Genomic DNA, 26,666 nt, shown 5'->3' on the forward strand with positions numbered 1-26,666 from the left:
TGTTTTCCAATAATGATAGGATTTTATTAAGATGTTTTCAGGGGTCCAATTGGTCATTACATCAAGAAAATTATGAGAAAGATTAGAATCTGCAAACCTCCAAACAAACGAAGTCACATCAGACAAGGAATGAACAGTAAGAATTTTAAAATAAGGCAATCCAGATTCTTCACTAATATGGATGCTCTAGGACATAATTGGCAATGTACTTGACTGCAAGCATTGTCTCCTCACAGGTTTGGCGGATCTGAGACTCAGGAAGCAGAAAGCCAAAGAAGCCTTTATCCCGGAGTTCAAAGGTAAAGGAATATTTGATTCCCTGATCATAAGCCCAGTCGTCAGATCCCCCAGCAGCAGGATCTGAAATGAGAAAACAGCGGGAGAAAAACTTCAGGTCTAGCAAGGAGGGTAAAAGCAATCACCAGATTCTCTCTCTAACAACGAATTTTTCACTGTGAAAAATATTACGAATAGGCTATTCTAGTCAACAGAAAAGCCAAGGATATCAAAAAAGCAATCCTATGTTGCCCTAGAATTATTTTTGAGAGAATTATCCAGGAAGTATGCTTTTGGTAATACAAAATTCTCAGTGCACTTATGTGTAGGGGGAAGTCCACTGTGGGCATCTCTCTAAAGAATGCAATCTCCCAGGAAAGCAAAGAAAACTGAGTGGGAGGAGGACAGCACTCCAGGCTTGTAGAAACCTCAGGATTGTGAAGCCTGGTAGCCCAAGGGCAAGGGTGCCACTCTTCTTTTTCACTGCTGGAGATCGAACCAGAGCCTGTTCATGTTAGGCAAGGGCTTTCCACTCAGCCACATTACCCCTGGTTCCTAAGTCTTCACTTTTTATCTTTGGCACCTGACATAGTTATGCATTTAGTTAAATCATTCAATTATAATTTTGTTGTCATTAATGTATTTTTTTGTTCATCTATTTAATCAAGATCTGAACATCCCCCACTGAGTTGAAAGTCATGTGCTCATCTTTAGAGATGCTGGGACAAGGGAAAGACATTGTCCTTGCCCCTTATTGGCTTATAGACAGTGGCAAATTATGCCTAATTAAACTCAGGTGAATAAACCCATGATTTGAGAATAGGTGAACAAGAAAGTCATCTCTGCCTGAACCACCTTAAGAGGACACCTTAGCCAACAAGGCCATAGAAAGTACTACTCTTTAACAAACTTTAGACTTTTTTGAGCTTTAGCAAACTCAACAGCTGGAGCCTTCTCAGCTGCAGTCATCAACAGCTCTTTGATGACAGGACTGGGTCTTTTTCCTTGTGTCTATTTCTGATCCTTTCAGAACTTGGTCAAAAGGAAATCAGTGGAAGGCAAGGAAAGGTGGAGATAGAAATAGAACACTGGTCCTACAGACTGTGCCTTTTAAAGGAACTTCAAACTCTATGATGACAATGCTGGGGTCTAGCTCCACCTAGCTCTTTCTGCTGTCTTTTTATGTGTGCTGAACGTGTGCAGAAGACGGTATTAAATCTCTTGGACCTAGAACTACAGGTAATTGTGACTCAACCATGTGGGTGCTGGGAACTCAAGAGCAGTTTCATTCTTGTATCAAATGTGTTCTAGTCCCCTCCTTTCCTCTTTCCCTTATGGACTCTCCCCAGCCCTACTCTCCTGGGCCTTTTTCTATTTTGCTGAAATGTATACTCTGGGTCTGGAATACCCGAATTATGCAAATACCCATGTATATAAAGCCAAGATTTGTCTATGAGAGAGAACAAATGGCCTTTGTCTTTCTAGTCTGGGTGATCCTATTCCGTGGACTATTTTCCAGTTCCACCACTTTTTCTCCAAATTGGGTGATTTCGGTTTTCTTTATGGCTGAGTAAAATTCTACTGTGTTTGTCTTGCTGTGTGTTTCTTTTACTTGTTTGCTCAGGAAAAGGAACTGGGTTCCTCTGAAGGGTTATTTCTTCAGTTCTCCTTCCTACTCATGGTCTTTTTTTTTTTTTAAATCGAGCAATTATTCCCAACTATGTTCTCATCCTGCAATGATCCTTTAAGGTATACATCCAAGTCCTAGAAATACATCCGCCCTAGAAATAAGCCATCCAAACCCAGGGCACGTGATTTGGTTATGCTCTTACTTTGTAACCTAATGTGTACCTCCTAGTCCCAAGATCCCTATACTCACTTTTTCAAAGATTGCCTTGGTCTACCTTCTCCAATTTTTCTTTCCTGATTCTCTAGTCTGCATCTTTCCTTTCTTTTTATTTTAGCATCTACTGAAAGCTTAGCACATAGTAGATGCCCAAAGGATGCATGTAGGAAGCAGATGTTACTGTGGTTTGGAAAGGTTATTTATTTCTATCTATTGAGTAGGAAAATATATACTACATTAACAAAATGCTATGAGGCAAAAGTGCTTTAGATCATGAGAAAAGAAAGAGAGCAGGGAACATTGTTTCTTTCTAGATAAGCAGTTTCTTAGCATAGTTCTGAACCCACGACTCACAGATCGTTGTAGCTCCTGGGCCATATGTGTACTTGGTGCCATGCAGAGTGGAAAGCTCCTTTGCTGCACCTTTCACCAGGGCATTCTGTAAAAGAACCACCAACAAGTAAATAAACGAAAGCAACTAAGCCAAACAAACATACGTACACTTGTGTCAAAAAACCAAAGATATTTACAGCACATTTGGATTAATATTTTATGCTTTTGCAATGTCTATTTCAATCTTTCCAGCTGATTCATATTGAGATGCATAAGTAAATCTTGTGAAAGAATGTCTTCCCCAATGCCACCGCCCACCCCCCCTGCACTCATGCTGAATTTCTTTTATTTCATTTCTGCAGGGTGTAAGAGCAAAGCAAACACCAGGAAGTCCTTATGCACAGAGGTTATTGATGTCATTACACAAAAACAAAACATACCTGAAAAGGCAAATAAAACAACCATGACTTGACAATGTGACTGGAAAAAAGCCAATTGAGTCATTACAGGATGGTGTGAGTTAGGGCCAGAGCATTAGCTGATGAGCACACATGATGTGTAGACAAGTCCTTTTGGAGGAAATTGCTCTGAGACTCACATTAGCTTTGAAAGGCTATTATTTTATTGCTATTGTACATTAAAGGAACACTTAGTTTGTACCTCAGCCTCTGCTGTCCTTGTTATCTTCTCTCATCTGGATAGTTATCTGATTACATGCACCATTTTTAGGGTTACCTTGTCATGTATCTTCAATATCTCCAACTTCTTCTTTTGGTAAAAAAGACTCACTGTGAACCCCATGGTCTGTCTTGAGTCTCATCTCACATTTGCTCTGAAGTAGCATTGCCTGAATGGCCCCTTATCCCTTTCTTCCTCTCGTTACCTGTTTTTTGGGTACGCTTCTTCCCTAACTGGGATGGCCTTCCCTCTCTGCACTTAAACAGAGAATTTCTTTCCTTTCAGTCTTGCTTTCATATTACATCTCTTTTGCAGCAACTCCCATCTATCAGAGTTCCTTCCCTCTGTTGTCTTGGTACATATTGTTTTCTATTAGCTCCCTGTTGGATTTGTGGCTCTTCTTTAAGTTTGCTTTTTATTCTCTTTCTATATAGTTCAGGTTGGCGTTGAACTTAAGACCCCCATGTCCCCGTCAGGCTATTCATTTTATCTTTACAAGATGACTCAGTATAGGTTGATTGACTGAGTCATTTGCTGGGGTTCAGGGCCATATCTGGATAGGGTTCATAATACTGAACTTTTCAAAAGTTGGACTGTTACCTTCTGAGTAGAGATTACAGACTGTATGGAGGTGAACAGCTATATGTATTTATGGTTGATGGCTGTCATATTCAGATACTGACATTAATTACAAAGGAAGAAATCTATGGACCATTCTCTAATTTCATTTAAAGTCAAGAGACAGAAAAAAAGCCTGAATAAACATTCATCAGCCAAAATCCCATATTTAAAATTCCAATTATCTTAATAATATTTCTTGTAATCTTTCCTTTTGTAATGTTTAAATAATTTCACCAATATTATTCATTTATCTCCCCAATATCATCTGTTCACATTCACCACCACAGAATTTTCTAGCAGAATGGAATGCCATGTGGAACAGCACACTCAATGGGAATGTTCCAGATAAGCCAAATGACTGTTGAGAACTGTGGATAGAAGTGTCATTCTAGCACTCACCAGTGTTGTCAAGGAACAACACAGAAGAGAAGAGCCCACAATTCAAAACTCAGTTGACACTTTCTTTGGAACCTGACACTTGAGGAACAAGGGTCAAATAATGACTAATGTGCCCATGCCTTACACATTACAAAAAGTTCTTTCTAGGAGCTAGAAAGAAAATGCAGAGAGACTAAAGGAGCATGCCCAAGGGCATGCATCCAGGTATGGTTAACTTAAGCTATGACATCATCCACCTACCCTTCTTTTCTTCTTTTCCTAGCTTTCAAATATTTCAAAAGAAGTGTTGTTGGAACTGGTTTACTGATTTCCAAGAAGAAAGAAATTCTTGGAAAGAAATTAAATATTCATCAGCCTCGAAAAAGCTTTGCTATCTGTCAAGGGTCAACATAGCCCATATCAATCCTCAGCTACAAATTTCTTACCCTATCTTATGCAGGGTCACCTTTGTTTACTTAAGAGGAGCTATAGCAAAAGAAAGAGTCTAAAATGTCACATAGAACTCAAAGCATGAGGGACAAAAGAAAAAGTAGTGGGCTATTCATGGGGCCCTGGGCTGTTGGGGTCTGGTGGGGTGAATAAGTAGATGGAGCTCTTCTGTTTCAAAGACCCCTGTCCCCAGGTAACAGAGGATAAAGAAGTCCCTGCTTCATTGTGAAGCACAATACTCTCACTCTAATCTCTTGTACAGTGCCAGAGTAGGCACAGTGGCCTAATTGTCTGTAGTTCATTATCACAGCATGGAAAAATAGAACCCCCAACCAAACCTGAAGTATAAAATAAGTCTAATGGATTTAACTTAAAGACCAGAGTACCCTGTGGGTAACACATGTGATACTGGAGCCTCAAATTATCTCTAACAAAAGTTTCCTTCCTCCTGTCCTGTGATAATGCTAACTTATACCAAGGAACCAGTAAGAAATATTACTTTTATAATTGTGCTTAAGAAGGTCTTAAGATTTAAGCAGGCACCAAGGAGAAAGAATTCAGATGTGGGAAACATCCAGGTGATTCTAAGGAAGGTGGACCCTGATTGCAGTGAAGAAAGATGTCAGGGACACAACTGATTTAGGGCAGCTGGGCCTTGTCTTTCGCGCAGAGTTCAGGAGCAATGTGGGAGAGAGGAATGCTGTCATTGACATGAAGCAACTTGTTCTTCCAGTCGACCTGCATGTGTATTCCTCTCTAACATTCAAGGAAAACACCAAATGTGAGGCAGTTAGTTGTATTTGCAGTTCAGAGAGCTTTCCTTTTTATAAAAATGCATTTTAAAAATAAATAGTGTCTAACACAGGCACAGGGCAATCTTTAGCAGTTGAGATTTGCAGAACACTGTATATTAGTGTTGAAGAGGATATAAGATCCTGTAAAAGCCAAGAGGACTTATCGAGGAATGTGACTCTGCTCTTATCTTTGTTTAAAGCAGTTTCTCAACATCTGACCATTCTCTCCTCTCTCTCTCTCTCTCTCTCTCTCTCTCTCTCTCTCTCTCTCTCTCTCTCTTTCCCTCCCTCCCTCCCTCTCTCTCTCTCCTCCCTCCCTCTCCCTCTCCCCCCCCCCCCTCTCTCTCTCTCTCTCTCTGTGTGTGTGTGTTGGAGTGGGAGTAAGTTTCCTGGTATCCCGTATGATGTTTATCAGCATTCTCTGGCCTCTACCACAAGATGTCACTAAATGCCCATAGCACGTCCATCAAAACGTTTCACAAATACTACGCAATGTCTTCTTTAGGTAGAAGTAGGTAGCAAAATTAGTTCAAAGTGAGGAGTGATGAGCGTTTGTGGGAAATGTTTAAAAAGAAGACAGGTTTTAAAGGTGTCTTTAACTGATGACATTGCAGGTATGTCTTTAGGACCTTGGCTCCCAAAAATATCATCCCACCTGTGGGATTGATACATTTAGCAAAAATATTGGACTCCCAGTTAAATGTAAATTTCACATAAACTTAAAACATTGTTCCAGTATGATTGTACCTCATGAGGGATTGGAGACATGATCATAGTAAAAAGTGTTGTTTTATGGACTCCAAATTAAATGAGGAGTCATGTAACAGACCTGGCTACTATTCACCATATCACTATTTCCAGTCTTCTGTACGATGTCCAACTTATTGATTTGACTTAATCATCCACATTTTCTATCAAGAACACCCCTTAACCCTGTTTTTCGGTCTGACTTTTATTTGTTTTATTCTATACTTTCATTGCCCATTCCTTCCCTGCCCATCTGAATTATGTCTATTCATCAACTCTCAGAACAAGTTACATCTTTCTTTTTTGACTTACCTTCCCTCCTCTTTGTCTCTCTCTCCATCCCCTCATTCCCTTCCTTCCTTCCTTTCTCTTTTTCCTCCCTCCCTCCCTCCCTCCCTCCCTCCCTCCCTCCCTCCCTCCCTCCCTCCCTCCCGCCCTCTCTCTCTCTCTTTCTCCTTCCTTCCTTCCTTCCTTCCTTCCTTCCTTCCTTCCTTCCTTCCTTCCTTCCTTCCTTCTTTCCTTCTTTCTTCCTTTGAGTCAGTATCTCTCTACTTAGCTCAGGTGGTCTTAGTACTCATATAAATCAGGCTGGCCTTGAACTCACAGAGATTTGTCTGGCTCCACCTCCTTAGTGGGGAATTAAAGCCCTGTGCCACTGCTCCATCTCCTTTCTTATTGAATGCTACACATGTTGCCAGTTCCCTCTTGTGAATCACTTCAACTGTGTACAATAAAACTCCCAGTATTGTACATTATGGTTTTCTGACTCTGAATTTCAACAAGACCCTAATTTCTCAATTGGCAGGAGCCATAATTTATAGAAACTTAGTGTGTTCTCAAAGAAATTAGTCTTAAGTCAAGTTCAGTCAGTTATCTAGGTCCAGGAGGAGGATTTTATCAAGCCAAGAAGTCCCCTGAACTTTCTAATGGTGCATTGGCAACAAGTTTCTTTACTGTTTCATTTAAACCTTTTTGGGGCTTTTTAAAATTTGAAATGAGAAATTCTGAGAAAATATTTTAATTATATATTAATCACACATTAGTTTTATTATGCTAGCCTCCTGACTGTGTGTCTGTGGCCTTGCTAGACTAGTCACTAGGCAGGGACATGGTAACAGCTGTCATGAGTATGTACATAGTGTTGTAGTTGGCCACCCTCTAATCAGTATTCCTTCCCTTTCAGTGTTTACCTCTAACTGTGACCTGACAGTATTCACTGCTCAAGTGAGGTAACAGGATTCTTTCCTTTTCTTTTCTCTTTCCTTCATTCTTTCTTCCTTCCTTTCTCCCCTCCTCTCTTCCTTCCTTCCTTCCTTCCTTCCTTCCTTCCTTCCTTCCTTCCTTCCTTCCTTCCTCCCTCCCTTCCTTCCACCCTCCGTTCCTTTCTTCATTTCTATATTTTATGTTATTTATTTATGTTAGTCATTTATTTATTTTTTTTACAGACTCTCACGTATCCTTAGTTGTCTTGGAGCTTACTATGTAGACCAGATTGACCTTTAACTCATAGAGATCTGCTTACTTCTGCTTCCTCAGTGCTGTTGCTAGTGTATGCTTTCAGCTTTAGTGTAAACATTTAGTGTAAACATTCGGCTTTACAGGGTTCTATGTTTGTAGCTCGTTAACTAAAATTTTAATGAAGAGACAGTGAATGATATGCTGCCAAATTGGAAGGTATTTTAAATCTGTCATCACAGTTAATAGTTGTTCAGAGGATTGTTATTTTTTTCCTGGTTATTTTTCTGATTATCTTTCTCCTTTTGGATAAATACTCATCAAGAGAATAGTCTAGGACCCAAGATTATACCCTTAGAAGTCAGTGCTGCCAGGTATATAAGTAAAACTTTTATAATATCCAGGGTCAGAGGTAATTACAGGTTGGATGTAAAACTTTTCTCATGAATTTTCTCAAAAAATTGGGGCACTATTGTAGAATGCATAAAAAATATGGATTTTATATTGGTCAATATAATCAAATCGAACACCCAGACAAATCCATGTACCTATGAACACCTGATTTTTTTTTTTTTAAATAAAGAAGCCAGCAATACACACTGGAAACACGCATAGCATCTTTAACTAATGGTGCTGGTTAAAGAAGATGACAGCATGTAGAAATATACAAATAGATCCATAATTATCACCCTGCTCAAAACTCAACTCCAGATGGATCAAGACCTTAACATAAAACCAGACACATTGAACTTGGCAGAAGAAAAAGTGGAGAATAGCCTTGAACTCATTGGCATAGGAAAAGATTCTTTGAACAGAATGATGTTAGCATGTAAGCACTAGAATGAGCAATTAATAAATATGACTCATGAAACCGAGCAGTTTCTGCATGCCAAAGGACACTATTACTAGGGCAAAATGGCAGACTAGAGAATGGGAAAAGATTTTTACCAATTACACATCTGAATGAGAACTAATAGACAAATGTACACAAAATGTAAAAGGAACTCAAGAATCTAAATATCAAGAAAACAACTCAATTTAAAAAGGGATAAAGATCTAGTGTCTTTTTTTTTTTTTTAAAGACAGGGTTTCTCTGTGTAGCCCTGGCTGTTCTGGAACTCACTCTAGACCAGGCTGGCTTCAAACTCAGAAATCTGCCTACATCTGCCTCCCAAGCACTGGGATTAAAGGCGTGCGCCACCACTGCCCAGCAGGGATACAGAAAGAATTCTCAATAGATGAAACGAAATGTTTAAGAAGCACTTAAAGAAATATTCAGCATCCTTAGCCATCATGAAAATGCAAATCAAAACTTCTTTGAGATTTCATCTTACACCTGTCAAAATGGGTGAGATCAATAAAACAAGTGAGAGCTCATGCTGAGGAGGATGTGGAGTAAGGGGAATGCTTATCAATTGTTGGCAGGAGTGCAAACTTGTAGATACTAGGGCAATCAGTGTTGAGGTTCCTCAGGAAGATGGGAATCAATCTTCCTGAAGATGCCACTATACCACACATGGCACATACACACATGATGTTTCATCCTATGAAAAGAACACTTGATCAACCATGTTTATTGCTGCTGTATTCTTAATAGACAGAAATTGAAAAGAACCTAGATGTCCCTAGACAGGAGAAGGGATGAAGGAAATGTAGTACACTTGTACAATGAAGTATTACTCAGCCATAAAACTGACATCATGTAATTCAAAGGTGAATGGATGGAACTAGAAAAAAAAATCATACCGAGTGGAATATCCCAGACCCACAAAGACACATATAGTATGAGTTGGATTATTTGAAGATATTAGCTATTAAGTCAACGATAACTAAGGTTCAATCTACAGAACCACCAAAATTAGGCATAAGAGTAAGGGCCTAGAGGGGACAGATAGATCTTCCTAGGAAAGGGAAATAGAATAGATAGTTACGGGTGGATGGAAGAGGAACTAGAAAGAAAGGATCAAGTTGGAAAAAGGAGTGGAGAGGGAGACAATAAAGGGAATATGGGAAGGGATATCTAAAATTACAGTCTATTGAGGGGTAATGTGGAAACCTAATGCAATAGAAAAATGCATATGTGTGTGTGCATGTGTATATGTACTTTTGTTATCAAATGTCATCAAGCTTCTAGTACCAGTATTTTTGTTGTTGGGTTCCATGGTGTGGTGGTTTGAATGAAAATGGTCCCCATAGTCTCATAGGGAATAGAATCATATGACAACTAGGAGGTGTGTTCTTCTTGGAGTAGGTGTGGCTTTGTGGGGGGAAGTGCATCAGTCAGGATGGACTTTGGAGTTTTAAGTGTTGTAAGACACATGGGAATTCCCAAGCCAGCCAAGATGTTTCCAAGCTAATATGTTGTTCCCTACAAACTGACAGCAAGTCCCCATTGCTAAAGACAACACAACTCATTGAGCACAGAGAACTCAGACTGGTGCCTAGTTAGAGCCTTCATCTTTATGTTACATAGTACTACCGGAAGATCCAGCAATACCTCTTCTGGGCATATATCCAGAAGATGCCCCAACCGATAAGAAGGACACATGCTCCACTATGTTCATAGCAGCCTTATTTATAATAGCCAGAAGCTGGAAAGAACCCAGATGCCCCTCAACAGAGGAATGGATACAGAAAATGTGGTACATTTATACAATGGAGTACTACTCAGCTATTAAAAAGAATGAATTTATGAAATTCCTAGCCAAATGGATGGACCTGGAGGGCATCATCCTGAGTGAGGTAACCCAATCACAAAGGAACTCTCACAATATGCACTCACTGATAAGTGGATATTAGCCCAGAAACTTAGGATACCCAAGATATAAGATATAATTTGCTAAAAACATTAAACTCAAGAGAACGAAGACCAAAGTGTGGACACTTTGCCCCTTCTTAGAATAGGAAACAAAACACCCATGGAAGGAGTTACAGACAAAATTTGGAAGTGTGACGAAAGGATGGACCATCTAGTGATTGCCATATCCAGAGATCCATCCCATAATCAGCTTCCAAACGCTGACACCATTGCATACACTAGCAAGATTTTGCTGAAAGGACCCAGATATAGCTGTCTCTTGTGAGACTATGCCAGGGCCTAGCAAACACAGAAGTGGATGCTCACAGTCAGCTATTGAATGGACCACAGGGCCCCCAATGGAAGAACTAGAGAAAGCACCCAAGAAACTAAAGGGAACTGCAACCCTATAGGTGGAACAACAATATGAACTAAGCAGTACCCCGGAGCTCTTGTCTCTAGCTGCATATGTATCAAAAGATGGCCTAGTCGGCCATCACTGCAAAGAGAGGCCCATTGGACTTGCAAACTTTATATGCCCTAGTACAGGGGAATGCCAGGGCCAAAAAGGGGGAGTGGGTGGGTAGGGGAGTGGGGGGGTATGGGGGACTTTTGGTATAGCATTGGAAATGTAAATGAGCTAAATACCTAGTAAAAAATGGAAAAAAAAAAAGCCTCTTTTGTGCAAAAAGGTACTCTGTGCACTACCAAAAAAGAAACGTAAAGATCAAGCCAGCCACAAACGCTTTGATCTAAAATGGTGCCCTGACTGCAAGATATGCTAGGACAATGGTGGCATAAAACTTGTGGGAGTAATCAACTAATATTTAATTTCAATTAGTCCCACTCCACAAGATGGAACCCACCCCCAACACTGGATGATTACGAACTAGAGACAAGACAGCCCAGGGACCTAGGGTAAAACTAAATATGACTGTTCTAAAAAACAGTAGCAATAAAATGATCTATAATGGTATTCTGCTATACTCATAGATCATTGCCTTCCTCATCCATCATCAGAGAAAGTTCCTTCTGCAGCAAATGAAATCAAATACAGAGGCCCACAGGCAGACATTATGCAGAGTGAGAAACCTTGAAATTTGCAGCCCTACATGGGATGCCTACTTCAAATTTCTTAGCTTAGAACTCAGGGAACCCTGAGGAAGAATAGGCAGAAAGAGTGTTCGAGTCAAAGGGATGGAGGGCACCAGGAAATAAGTCCCTCTAAATCAAAATGATCAAAGCTCTATGAACTCACAGAGGGAAGCAGCATTCATAGGGCCTGCACGGGTCTGCAGCAAGTCCTCTGTATATATTATGGCTTCCAGTTTAATATTTTTTAAGGAGCTCCTGAGCATGCAAACAAATACGTCTCTGATTCTTGGGATCTTTCCTTCTGTAGATTTGCCTTGTCTAGCTCACATATGATAGTTTTATAACTTATATTTGTTGTATTTCAATTATCCTCTAAAACAAACAGAAAGCTTGTTTGTTTCCTAGTTAGAGACAGGAAGGAAGTGATCCAGTTGGGAGAGGAAGTGGGGAAGAGTTGGGAGGAGCAAAGGAAGGAAAGACACAATCAGTATATATCATCTGAGAACACAATCTATTTCTAATAAAAGGGAAAAGTTAAAGTGTGTCTTTGGAAGTTGTGGCAAACTAGGAAAATTTCCAATGGCCACTACCTCTAGGCTCAGGGCTACCCTATCATTAGTATCAGCTTGTCTAAGCCTTCACATCCAGGTTGGAAAATGAGAAACAGACCAGAGAATTTCCAAGATTATTTTATAGATTTTAGTGCAGAAAGGTCCTTGTGTCCTGGATTGGCAGTTCTGGGTTCACTCTGCTTAGCTCTGGCTCAGTGTGTGAGGCGAGACAAGGTACTCAGCTGGTATTCTTCTAGCTTCCTGCCTTTCATTTTGAGGCATTATATTATTATTTATTATTGTTTTTAACTAGACTGTGTGTATCAACCAAAGATTGTGCTATTTGTCATAACTGGTAAATTCAGCTATCCATGGTGTAGCCTTGACCCGATTCTCCTGTTCTCTTTCTCTGCTTCCTGGCTGCCAGACCAGCCTTATCCTTCTCTCCTGTATTCCCTGACACGACAGAGTTGATCTTCTCTGGATAAAATAAACCAGAATAAATCCTTTTTTTCCTCAACTCACTTTTTTGTCAGGGTGTTTTATCACAGAAATATAACAGTAACTAATACAATCATTCTTGTGGTATAGCTAAATAGAACTACTGCCCTTTTGCATATTAGTAAAGAAGCCACATTCAAATGAAATTGTTCCCTGTTTCAAAATTCCATTAGTTCATCCAGTTTATCCGGAATTTTCTTAGTATATAATATATGTATGTATATTTGCATACACATGTACATACATACATATAACACACACACACACACACACACACACACACACACACACACACACACAATTTCTACTCCAGAAACTAATAAGGAATTGTTCTGACAACTTTTTTCAGCATTAGAATGAACAGCATTTTCAACACTGAAGTGGTCTCTCTCGCATTGCACCCACTCACCAGCTCCTCATAGTTCTCGGGCAGCTTATAGTCGTAGGAGTAAGGATAGAGCATCATCTGTGAGTAGGAGTGGACGGTCAGATAGGCCTTGATGGAGGAGAGGTTCTGGCGGATGAAATCTGCCAGGGCCTTTGTCTCTTTTTCTGACTCTGGAGTTGGTCCACAGTAAGTGTCAGAGCAGGGACTCCGAGAAGCTCCCACTTCTGCAAAAAAAAAAAAAAAAAAAAAAAAAAGTGTATTTTTTATCAGTCACCAACGGTCACCTACTGGAGTTCTCATAGAAGATGTTAGGTATTTCATATTTTCAGCTAGGAAGTTAAATCATATAAGGTGTTTTCTTAGAACTCCAACAATTCTTCATGAGTTTTCATCTGTCATCTATCTATCTATCTATCTATCTATCTATCTATCTATCTATCTATCATCTATCTATCTATCTATCTATCTATCTATCTATCTATCATCTTTCTATCTATCTACCTATCCATCCATCTATTATATGTTCATCTATGCATATATTAGGATGGCATATTTTTAAACTGATAAGAAATTACATATGAAATCACTAATATCATTACATTATAGGCCTTTAAAAATCAATATTTGTGAAGGCAGGTAGTATCCCTGTGCTTTCTGTATTTCAGTCCGCACTGTCTATATCCATATAAAGTGATATCAAGACTGCGGACTCTGTCATTAAGTGGGATACTTATTATTCATGTCCATAAAAAAATCCTTTACTATAATCACTAAATTGCATTATAATTTTTAAATGATTGTTTATTTATTATTTTGTCTAATTTGCCATTTGATTTGATTTTGTAAATATATCACACACATTGGTAGATTGCATCAGGTGTGTCAGTTGTGCATTTACAGAAATTAATATATCTAGGAACACAACACAGAACTTGGCACCATATTTTTTAATAAAATGGATGAATAAACTACTTTCTGTGCTTTGAGAAAGAATTGTAAAACATAAAACTTTGTAGTTTTTATTGTTTTGAATATTGACCTATTGTTTTCTCATGCTGCTTTATCTCTTATGCTTTTTAATGTTGTATACAAAATGGTTAGCTAGACATACACTCACCACACCAGCCAGCATCAAAATTTCTGTTGGGGTCTACACCAAAGCAGGAACTTCCAGCCGTAGTAGAGCGGGTTTTTCTCCACATTCGGTCCTGAAAGTAGATTATCTAGTTAGATCAAAAGCTACAGGAAGTAACAGTGTGACTGTCACAAGTCCCTCTGAGTTCAAGTACCTTAGCCCATGTGTAGACATAGCCGTCAATGTTGACCACAGGCAGAACATAAAAGTCCAGTTCGTCAAGAAGTCGTTTCATGTGGATCTCTTGTTTATAGGTACGGACAGCCTGGATGTGAATAACAATGTGAATTCATGCAAGAATAGAATGGATGATGCTACCAAAATTTACATGGCCTGGATATAGTTGATTTTGGTAATAAAAGCAGGGTTCTCTGCCTCATGGCCAGTCTGCATTTAAAAACAACATTTTCCTGAGCTTTCTTGGATAAAGCACTGCAAATAATTCAGAAGTGAATTGAGAAAAGGAAATTAAATTTCATCTAATAAATTATTTTTTAAGAGCATATCAATGTAAAGTTTTATATTTCGAAAAAAAAAAAACTATAAAATAATGCAGGGAGTTCCCATACATTTTTCTATCTAGTCTTCCCTAATGTTACCAAAATTTTTTTTGTAATCACAGTCTAGGTATCAAAGTAAAGGTGCTAGCATGGACACAATATTATAAAATTATTTTAGATTTTATTTAGACTTCATCATTTTTTATCAATGCCCCCTTTTGATTATAGGGTTCACTTTGTCTCCGCTTCTGTCTCTCTCTTTCTTGGGTCTCACGTTGCCCCGACTGCCTCAGACTTGCTATGCAGTTGAGCTTGTTCTTGAACTTCTCATCCTGACTCTATTTTCCAAGCAAGGGATTACAAGCTTCTACCAGAATTGACAGCTGTCACATTTCCTCCTTCTTCGCTGATGTTTGATGATTTTCAATATTTTTTTCATCTTTTATAACTTTCATGTTGTGGAAAATCACAGGTTAGGTTGATTGGCAATTGTAGGGGTATTATATCTTTAGAGAAGGTTACCAAAGTGATCTGTCTTACACAGTATTACTATTTTACTTAACACTGATGATAGTATTCTTAATAACTTAGTTAAAATTGTTTTTTAAATTTTTTTTCATTGTAATTTGAAAAAATTTCACTTTGCAATTAATATGCATTCACAAAGTATGTGAGCATACTTTGTGGCTCTGAAAATGTCTTGCATCTTCTTAAAGCTTTATACACTGAGTTTTGCACCCTTCAATGGATTTGCTGAAATCATTATTACCATGATATTCTAAAGGTGATTTGGTTATTATTTGTGGATATATTATTTGTAATTATTCTATAAGAAGTACTTATTTCTTTTTCTTTTTCTTTATGAAATATATTTGTATCAACATGAGTGCATACACATTTGAAAAGTTGAACATTTCAGCTTATCAGGGGAATTCAATGGGCAGTTGCCGATTTATCCATACTGATCAATTTTTAAGGGATGAATCACTATTTTAGCTGTCAGCTAGTCCACCTAAGGCAGGTGAGAAAGTGTAACTTAGTGAAATTTAAATAAACCCAATTTTCTAACTTAAAAAATGCATGTCATACAAAGGTCTGTTGACAAGTATTAAAACTAATTTATCCCCATAGGAACTTGGAATTGTCAATTGTGTGTATCTATGTGTATATGTCTGTATATTTGTGTTCTTTTGTGTATGCATGTGTGTGTATATATATATGTATGCATGTGTGAACATGTCATTTTTCATATACTAGGTTATAAAGGAATGAATCGAAATTAATACTTTCTATTTCTTCCATCAAAAATTATTCTGTCCACCCACCTCTCTCACAAACCACTGACAGAATGCAGGAGAAATCCACTCTCTTGCGTGGAAACCACAGTCGATGAAGAAGGCAGGCTTATTTGGTCTATCTTTGCCAATCTATTGTGAGAAAAGGGAAATGGAGAAGCGTTATTTACTACATGGCACTCAGGGGTTAACATCCACTTCCTTTGGACTCTATAGGTGAATCCTGACAGCATCTGGCAATGCCCAACACTCAAACTGTTCTTGTCTCTGAACAGTCACTGTGTTTATGCTGAAAGCTTGCATTACTATTAGGCTTACCAAGCCTACAGTGCCACAAAAAGCTTGTTACCCCACGAACCTGTATTCCCATAGCACTTATTGTCAGCTGTGGTTACCTACCATGACTATGACAATTGATGACTAATGATAAGTAATTATAATTGCTGCTAAGTTTATGAAAATGTCTCTTCTCCTCACTTACTTCTTGTCTTTTCATTTTGTCACTGGACTTGCATGACAAAAGTGGCATGCAGGGTGATAGAAACAAATGTTGGTGTTGATTGTAATGTGGTATGATAAATGAGAATAGCTTGACTGAGAGCTTGCTAACAAAAGCAAATGGACTTGGAAACCACACCAGGGAGAGAAGAATTTCATCACGGTCTACCATCACTTAGATTGCTTACAGGAATGTGGTAAAATTTATAAGAATTCTCTTATTTTACTAGTTTTTATTTTTGATAAATCAAAAGGAATTATATAAAAATGCATATAGAATAAAAGAATCCAAGGAATCTGAGCTATAGGGTTTTACTTTTCTTTTTTGATAACCACGTCTGTGAAACAAATGCTAGTGAGTCAGAATTCATTGTTTTAAACCACTTAAGTCATGTTTAAAAACTGTTACCTTGAGAACATACATGTTACGTCCTTCAAATGTGGTTCCAATGACTCTCTTAGAAACAAGGTCTGGATTATCATTGGCAACTTGTTGAATCCATGCCTCTATCTGCCAAAGAGAGTCATTCTCGAATTAATGTGACATTGTTGGTTAAACTCCCATGCCAGCAAAATGTATCAGAATCAGGCACACCACACCCCATACCGTTTCCCAGTTGTTGTACTTGGTGTAGCTGTGTCCACTTGCACGGGTGTGGCTGTCAAACTGGGATTCCAGAATATGTTTCACGTTGCTTATCAATACCCTGGATGAGTTAAAAATGGGTGTTTGTAAGTGTGAGTATATTCTTTCCCAGGGAACACAAATGAAGCCAAGAACTGCAGCTTTAGGAGATGCTGTGGTACCCCCCACTGACTCACATGTTGCCTTTTGACTTTTATTGAGGTCTTCAAGCTCAGCTACTAACAGATTCTGGTATCAATCACAAAAAGTGAGGCATTGAGGACACTGAGGGGCATGAGTAAGATGGAATCTTCCAGGGCCCATATGTCACATACCTTAGTGACCCTAAACACAGAAATCATTTTCTTTGATACCCAGACATCAGAGCCTTGGGCATCCACACAACAATGCATATTTGACACATACTTGTTTTATTTTCTTTTTAAAGAATTTACTTATTTATTTAATGTACATGAGTGCATTGCCACTGTCTTCAAACATACCAGAAAAGGGCATCAGATCCCATTACAGATGGTTGTGAGCTACCATGTGGTTGCTGGGAATTGAATGCAAAATATTATTAAAATAATAATAATAATAATAATAATAATAATAATAATTGTAAATGCTTTAAACAATGCCTCTTAAGGACATCATTGTGGCTTTAAAACACACAGGCATACATGATATGCTTTCATATGCTTTTATACTAGTACCATCCAATTTCTTTTTAATTTTTAAAAACAAGTGAGCAAATTAGATCACTGTGACTCTCAATAAACTACAGAATATTATGGCTGGAAAGGAAAGGGAGACATGGTGTAATTTCTCAAAGATACTTACCTGCTTAATTACTTTCTTTTAAAGATTTTTAAAAAATTTAATGTGCATGAGTATCTTTCCTGCATGTATGTCTATGCACCGTGTGCATGTAGGACTCATGGAGGCTAGAAGAAGGCATTAGAACGCTTGGAACTAGCATTACAGATGGTTGGGAAATACCATATGGGTGCTAGGAATTGAATCCTAAGTCCTCTGCAAGAGCAGCCAGTTCTTGTAACTGCTGAGCCATCTCTCCTGCCCTACACAGTTCATCAACGTGTAGAAAAAAACGATGATGCAGGCAGTTAGCAACATACAATGTCACTCTGATTTGAATAATGGGAGAGACAAACTTTTTGGAATTTTTAGGAAGCAATTTTGTAGAATACAAAAGAGTAAAATGTCTTTTACTGCTCACCAAAGGGTCTGTCAACTTAGCTTCATACTAGAAACTAAATATTAGAACTATCAAATTCCCAGTCTTTCTGTATTTAAGGATACAATCATGGCACATGGAACTACAGTTTATCTTTCTGTGCACATTTTGAAATTTGGCTCAGAATTCAAGGTCTGACTGGTGAAGAGTGTGTGAGCCACTGAATAGATCTAAATCATATTATCATGGGACTTATACAGTTGATGGTCTCTGTATACACAAACATTTTTAACTGCAAGTTCTTGCCAGTGAGAAACTACCTGATACGAACTAATTACTGTATGGAGTAATAATAGGGACTGTTTGTGACTAGCATAGTTATTGCTGAAGTTATTTCCTGAGATTCCTGGGGACTTATCTATTATTCAGAAATTATATGCTGCAGTACTCTCGGCAGAAATGCAATCATTAATAAGATCTAAGCCCAAGGTACATTCTATACTGCAGCAGACAACATGCATCCATAATTGAATGAAGTCTGTGACTAGGAAAAGCAAGAGAACCTTTTACTTGATGCTGTTAATGAGGACTGATGGGGGTTCAGAACCATTTCACTGATGTAGAATATGAACAGAATAAAGACATCCTTTCAGTCTCTCTGGATATAGCTTATGGGCACTGCTCTTTGTTTTCTGGAAGAATTCTATAGAAACTCATCTTTAAGTAGATTATTAAGGCATCTCAAGCTGAGATTTTAGAAGTCCTTACTAGAAAATAAGAAAAATATCAGATATGCCTCTTAATTACAATTTGCAATTTACAAGGTTATATTTTACTTTTTAAAAGATAGTCTGTTTAATGTTGCATTTTAATATTCTCCTCAGTAAAGATCAGAGAAATAAGTCAGATAAAGCATGATAATAGAGTGAAACACAGCAATGTTCTGTTATCTTTAAAAGGATTTCATATTGGGCTGGAGAGATTGCTCAGCAGTCAAGAGTGGGAACTTCTCTTCTTGAAGACCTGAGTTTGGCTCCCTGCACCTACATCAGGAGATCCACAACAGCCAGTAGCTCCATTTCCAGAGGATTTGACAATCTCTCTGGTCTCTGTGAGCATTGTATTCATATATACAAACCCACACTCATATACATACATATATATGTAATTTTCAAATGATAAGTAAATAAAAAGGCAAGTGCATTTCCCTCTTCGTACAACAGTAAACCAGAGTAGAACTCACACCAATAGTAATATTGTTAAGTGCAAATAATAGTATGCTATTGGTTTATCAGGGCCATCTTTCTCATTATATCCTTACCCCATGGGTTAGGAAGTCGAGTCTTGAGAAGCTTAAGCCATTCTCAAGGTCTCATACCCAGAGGTTGCAATGATAGGTTCTTGTTTGGTTCCTTCAAAAGCATTTTCTTGTTGTCTATGCCACTTCTGATGGTGGCACACGTTGCATATTTGACTGCTGAAATATTCCTTGAACAAGAATACTATTTTCTCTATTTTTTAACATGCAAACAAAACCAACAAAGTAAGTTCTGATGCTAAAATTCTGTAGATCTTATTTCTTCAAAACATAATGAAGATCTGCATGTATGGCCAAGGATTGCTGGATAAGCAGGTGAGCATCCTGGATTGGAGCCCAAGGAGTTCTTTTTGTTCATTCTTGGTCTATGCCTGGATGAAATGTTCTCTGTTGTCCTGCAGTTGCCACCAAGTCAGCATGGACTCACTCTTAACTTCAAGCTACAACACATCATCTGCTCTCTGCCCATATACCCTTCAGTTGTCAACTGAAGCCTCATTTTACAGTTGCCTGTCTCTGAGCCAAAAATTTTTTTCATTCTTATTCTCTAGTGCTCTGTTATTTCTATTACACATCACTGCACTCCTTCACTTGAAGTTTGTCTTCTAATGTATGTAAAATCCTAGCCACCCTTTTGTATATCTAAGGCATGTGGGCACTTAATATCTATTTTTGAGTATCAGCCAATGGACAACTTTCTCTTCTTTGAAGGGAATTCTCTCTTGAAAGATGTCAACTTAACAATGTAATATTTTGGGAAGAACAGTCTAATCAGTTTAGATAACTCTACTTGTTATTTAGAGTCCCTTTTCTTTTTCTTTTCTTCTCTCTCTCTCTCTCTCTCTCTCTTTCTTTCTTTCTTTCTTTTTTTGGCCACTTTTCATGCATCCTGATACTAGTGATGGAGTCTTTAAAAAGAATATGTTATATCTAGACTTAAAGTAAAGGAACATGTGTGGACCTAACTGCCCACAGAGATGTGGTTGTTCACCCAGAGAGAAGATTCGGAGATAAAATTATGCCTACATGATAATAGTGTCCATGGTTTGGCCTTTACTGTCTATATCATTTTAAAAGCAGTATTAGGTCACATATTTTGCTGGTTCAAGAGTGATAACTGAAGAGAAAAGTCACTAAGTCTCAATCTATGGAGTCTGGTGCCAACTCTGCTGTTACCTTTTGTGTGGGAAAAACATAGTCTTATCCTCATTTTACCTTCATTGTGTCGTTCACAGACTTAGGGAAAAGGGCAGAGACTTGTAATGTATGTAAAGCATAAACTTACTCATAGAGAACTTCATTCTCCTCGAGAAAGTTCTCCACATCAACGACATCTTCTGCTTTAACATGAAAGTCAACTGTAGTAAGAGGTTTCACTTGTGTAGCAGAATCTGGTTTCCAGAAATCAATCTGAATGAGAAAGCATATGTAATAAACATGTATAGCTTAATATCAAATTAGAATTTGAGAGCACATGAATGGTCTACTCCATATAATTATCTTTGAACTTAAATAATTCAGGTATTCTCTTATAAATATCTCCTTTGAATTAATAAGGACCAACCAGTTAGATGTCCATAAAAAAGTGTCCAAGGGTAGAGATGCAGTTTTGTGGATAAAAATGCATAAACACGAGAACCTGAATTCACATACTGAGAATGCACTTTACAAAGAAAAGCTGAGTGTGGTTGTGTGTGCTTACAACCCATGTTTGGTGGATGGCAGGGAGAGTCAGGAGGATAACTGGGACTTGCTGACCACCAGCCACCAGCCTCACTTCAGACTGAGTGAGAGATCCTGTCTGAAGGGACTAAGGTAGAGAATGAAAGAGCAGATACCGGACATTCTCCTCTGGCCTTTTTGTACACAGATAGGTGTATGTACTAGTAGTACACACCACATTATCACAAACACAGATACACAATCACACAAAAATAACATGCATAAATAATCAAAACTAAAATTGATTAGCAAGAAGCATGAAGAACATGGTTATTTCTCCTAATTCCAGTTAATTGCAGCATTCTTTAGCTACCCTCTTTTGTTTTTCAATTTTATGCAACAGTTGCTTATTATGACAACAATCTTTATGGTAATGCATAGAGCTGCCAAGGAATAATAAATACAGCCCAAAAAAGTAGTGGAGAGAAACTGAGCCTTCCTTTACTTTAATAGACTTATTTTCATAATCTTTGAACTTATTTCTGTGAAAGTCACAGTAATATAAACCCAAGAGCATCTTTCTGCTGAGTTCTTTACTGTGTCTGGAAACAAAATACTCTTGAGGATCCAGCTGTACACTGAGATTTCTATCTTATTCATAACTGTTGTTGGGATTTATTACATAATGGGCTTTATGTTTTTGACACAAGAGTGGATGAAACACATACAGTATTTGTCTTCCTAAGGGAGACTTTAGAGAAAATAGGAAATGTCATGTAAATGACACATTTGATTATTCTAATGCTTTTATTTATGAATATATTACCACAAACATCCATTTTCATGGAAAAATGTCAGCTAGGTTCTACTGTGTTTTGTGTGTATGTTTTTCTATTCTTTACATTGAGCAGAGTTCTGGAAGTCTGAAATAAATCTGACCTTGGATCTTGATTTTCTATTGTGTCTCATTTGTTTAGATGTTTATAAGCTAGGCTCAAGGTGCAGATGTGAGTTCTACACACTGTGGCAGAACTGGCTCAAATGATATTTGGGGCTATTTCTGGGAAATTTGTAAGGAAACTGGGAAGATTTAAAGATTGTACAGCCGAAGAAGAAAGGTTTTAAGGTGACCAGGTTTCTGGTGTACTGGAATGGAATCCAGTTAACTATAACTGGTCCTGCTGAACTTAAAACCACTCTTAGCATCCAATGGATGCTAAGCCACCTTGGGGGCTATACAGGATGCCAGGTCAACAAAAGAAAGGAACATGTGATACAAACAAGATGGATTCCAGAAGAAGAGATTTACATGAAACATTGGTTGGGGGATAAAAGCCTATCATTAAGTCATAGTCTTACAAGAGTATCAGCCTGGTCAGCCAGATTATAGTTAACTTGAATCCTTACTAAAATAAGGTACTGTACTAGCACAAAGACAAGGTAAAGTAAGGTATAAATCTAAAATTAAGTCTGGGTATGTTGCTTAGTTGGTACAGGGCGTGCCTGGACACACAGCTCTGGATCTTTTTTTCCAGCAATACATAAAACTATTCATGACTCAAAATACGTGTAATCTCAGGATGTGGAAGGTGAAAGCAGAAAGATAGGTTCAAAAATATTTTCTGTTACATAGCATGATCAAGGACAGCCTGGGATACATGAGTTCCTGTGTCTCTCTTGCGAGCCTTTGGAGGGTAAGTTCTGCTGATAAAATCAGAAGTTTTGGTGCTGGGGACTTTTGGGTTTTCAGAAATATGCACAAATTTGTTTCACACTGTATGTGGCTATGACCCAAACACATAGTAGATCTCTCATTGGGAATTTTGTTTTCTTGTGGGTAAGTAAAACAATTTCTACTGTAGGCTTAATTCACAGAGCAGAAAGAAACATTCTGCTGTCAACAATAAAGAAGATAGTAATAATGTTACTCTAGACAGAGAAAAATAAACTTCAAACTCCAGAAACACGGAATGTAAGAAAACCCAGAGGACAGAGAGTATGTTTTACATTTAAAATATGTTGTTTGGGAGGACCAATCTAATGTGAGTGCAAGGAATAAAATAAAACCCTCACACTGAAGTTACAAAGGACAAGAGGAAGTGCTGAAGTGCAGTGTAGCAACTGATCCTTTCAACATACTGAGGTCTTAAAAGAATACCTTCAAAAGCTGGGAGGAAGGACACACTGGCCAAGGATATTCAAAAAGATGAGATGCCCTTTGATGATCTTATCAGGAAGGCTACATCCCAGAATACACCGCACCCACATGATCACTACAGAGGATTTAAATCTTTTGAAAAATTATGTTGGAAAGAAAATAAAGTATAAGAAGAAACATGTACTTTCCAGCATTGAGCTAGAGTGTGCTGCTACAGCTGTAGGAGAGCTGACCTGTTTAACTCTCCATTGGCTTCCACTTTTTCTAAGGGTTCTCAACTCCAAGCGAACACTGAGGTTCAAGGTAGATAAGGATGGAAGTGATTACACCATAGTAGAAACTATAAAGACAAAGGCTCTATCCAATGACAGCAGCCATTAAGCAGTTACGTGGTTCTCCCTAATTATCTCCAAGTGTCCTACTTATATTCTAATTTAAACTCTTACAACCCTCTAAGGGAGGTGTATTACCACTATTATAAATGAGAAAGGCGAGGGCCAGAGAGGAGCACAAAGATATCTACTATTGATATGGCTAGAAACTAAGCCCCATGAATCTGAGATTAACCCTATGCTTGACTGCAATTAAATGGGAGAATCAAGGTAACTAAAACAGTTTATCAAACAGCACTGAAGTATTGATTCCAGAGGACTGGGACTGATTTCTAGCACGCACATGATGATTCCCAATCACCTATAACTCCAGTCCTGGAGGATTTGATCTTGTTCAAAGGATTTAAGTGTGTTGAAAAAAGGATGAAGTTAGTAGGGGCTCACAGGGGAATGAAGGAGTTCTTCAGGAAATCGATGAAGCAGAAGTGGCAGTCCGGGGACCTGTCATTGATTTTAATAAGCTTCAGAGCCAATTGGAAGCAGATGTGCCATGAATGCTCAGAAAATGAAGGGTGATCCCTGGGACATAGTGTGAACTGAAGCAAGAGTACACGAGGCTCAGTTAACTTCATGTGGTAATTGAAAGCTCCCACTACTAGCCTGGTAGAATCCTGTTCTCAGAGAAGCATTTAATAAAGTACCTGCACTATGCATCTTTTCATAAGCCAGAAAACCACACAGTGCTGTATCTAGATCACACCCCACTTACATTAGATAGCTGAGCATATGTATCCTAAAGAGAGCAAATTAGTGAATCACTTTCATCATTTAATGTCCAATATGGTACATTGGAGACTGATGAGAAATACATATTGACTAAATGAGCTGTAATAAAGGTCTCTTTGTGTGGTCCCCAAGTTTAGTAGAAATAGAGTGTGCTCTAGGATCCTTAAGGTGTGAAAACATGTGATAGGCCCCAGCAATAAATGTTTGCTTTACAAATGAAGGCAGGAAATTGCCCTGTAGCATGTATCCAGACCACCTGAAATGCCGAAAGATACATTTTCAAAAAGAAATAGTTTGAATTGCCTCCAGATTTGACCAGAATGCTCCAGACTTTGTAAGCTAAAAACTAGGAGAATCAATAGAAAGAAACCGAAAAAAAAATAACTTTAGAGGTAACTGATATCTGACTCATTTGGTTCTAATGAGTCAATATTAGAAGGAAGGCACCTTTCATGTGGATATATTAAAGAAAGCCAGTGGTCAGGCTGTAAACTGTTCCCATGATGCTGGCGGCATTTAAACAAGTTACAGTGAAGGCTGCCAGGCAGAGATGCTACTCCGCAGGAGGAAACTCCAGATCTTAACGACAGGTTAGAGAAGGCGAGTTTATGTTCTCTTTCTACTCAACACTTCACATTCATGACGATGACACCTTCTACCTTTTCCTTTATTTCACTACCTCTGCATTAAAAACTAAACCACAAAGACAATAAATAGGTAGGTGAGTGGATGGATGGATAGATACAAGGGTAGGTGAATGCATTGGACTGTGTGTGTGTGTGTGTGTGTGTGTGTGTGTGTGTGTGTGTGTGTGTGTAGATGGACAGACTGACACCTAGGAACTAGGAGATTGGTTTAGTTTATATACTCAAGACTAAACAGCATTGCCCAAAGTGGTGATATTTATATTCAGGAGTAGGTTTTTGCCACACTATACATGTAATTAAATTTGTATATTCTAACCCCACAGATTTTTTGGGAGTAGCAAAATTTCACTTTAGTTTTTAAAGCAAAAGAGTAATATGGAATTTGCTTGTGCATTCTACCTTCTTTTCCTCCCTCAAGTCATACCACTAAAACAACCAGAATCAACGTCAGGAAAACTCAAGTTGTTTGATTTAAATGAAAGAAAATCAAAGGGAAAGATGACACATGGGATATGGAAATGAATCAGAAATTGGAAAACAGCCCTGATTTTCAGTCATTTCCAAATGGATCATTTCCCTCTTTGTCTTGGAAGGGAAGTGACTTGCAAGTTAGATGATGTATGACCTTCAAGACAGAGCCAACTCATTTAGCCGTCACAGTCAGCTTTTCTAAAAGGTTGTGTGGATTTATAACACTACATGGCTTGACACAAGCTAATTTAAGCAGCAAAAGAAAGCGCGGTGGCATTAAGTAGTTTCCAAGTTTTATTTCTTGTTTTCAAAAATCCTTCAGGGAATAGTTCATGTCATTGCTTTTGATAGAATCAGAGTAAATCCGGCTTTGAAGTTAGGGTAAAATGGAGAGCTGCTACTTTACCTGTTTGGTGTTGGCTAGTTCCTGAATTAAGCTGACGTCATCTTCATCATGTACACTGACACGGAACACCCGGTTGCTAAATGGTAAAAAGAATGAATAGAAACTTAAATTTCAGTAATGTGTCAAAAGCTAGCAAAACTTACTTTGGAAGGAATTTTAGACCTACCCATCAAAGTTCTCCTCAGAAGCATGAGCCAGGGCCACACTCACCAGGGCCAGTAGCAGCAACATGGTGCCTGTCTGAATTACTGGGCAACCTGGGTTCTTCTTGCTTTTATAGCCCGGAGTGTTCTTTCTGTTCTTCTCCACTCTGAAAAAAGGCCACTATCAGATCTTGATTAATAATTTTCCTGGCACAGTTATTTTGGTAGGTGTTTAAAGTCTAAGAAGTTATCTTTTGAGCACCTGTAGAAAGAGCAAATGATCTCACGTCCACATTTAACCTAGAATCATTAGTGTGGGGGTGTCAAACAAAAATTTATGTTGTAGTCTTTTTATTCTCATTTTGATTTGAGATCGACATACAGTGAGATAGATTTAAGCATGCTTAATGAGTGTTGACAAATGTAAACCCTGGATTAATTAACAAAGGCAGAAGACAGTCCCAGCTTAAGTTCCATTGGTACCTTTCTTCAAAGATATTTCAACTTTCTTCAAGCAACTGCTATTAAAGTTTTTATCTTTATACTAATTTTGTCCATTCAAACTTCATATAAATGAGGTTA

General features: G+C 38.2%; 1 protein-coding gene across 1 annotated transcript; it reads right to left on the minus strand.

Annotated features, from left to right (window-relative positions):
• Cpb1 (carboxypeptidase B1 (tissue)) lies at nt 1–26,255 on the minus strand. Its single transcript, NM_029706.2, has 11 exons — nt 26,108–26,255; nt 25,942–26,017; nt 20,765–20,889; nt 16,946–17,045; nt 16,748–16,849; nt 15,871–15,972; nt 14,200–14,310; nt 14,028–14,118; nt 12,932–13,134; nt 2,477–2,561; nt 1–360 (listed from the first exon to the last, which is right to left on the minus strand). The coding sequence occupies exons 1-11, from the start codon at nt 26,170–26,172 to the stop codon at nt 173–175; spliced, it is 1,248 nt and encodes a 415-aa protein (NP_083982.1). The 5' UTR covers nt 26,173–26,255; the 3' UTR covers nt 1–172.
• Between the last annotated feature and the right edge of the window lie 411 nt (nt 26,256–26,666).

Source organism: Mus musculus, chromosome 3 (assembly GCF_000001635.26).
Source record: "Mus musculus strain C57BL/6J chromosome 3, GRCm38.p6 C57BL/6J".
NCBI classification, from domain to species: domain Eukaryota; kingdom Metazoa; phylum Chordata; class Mammalia; order Rodentia; family Muridae; genus Mus; species Mus musculus.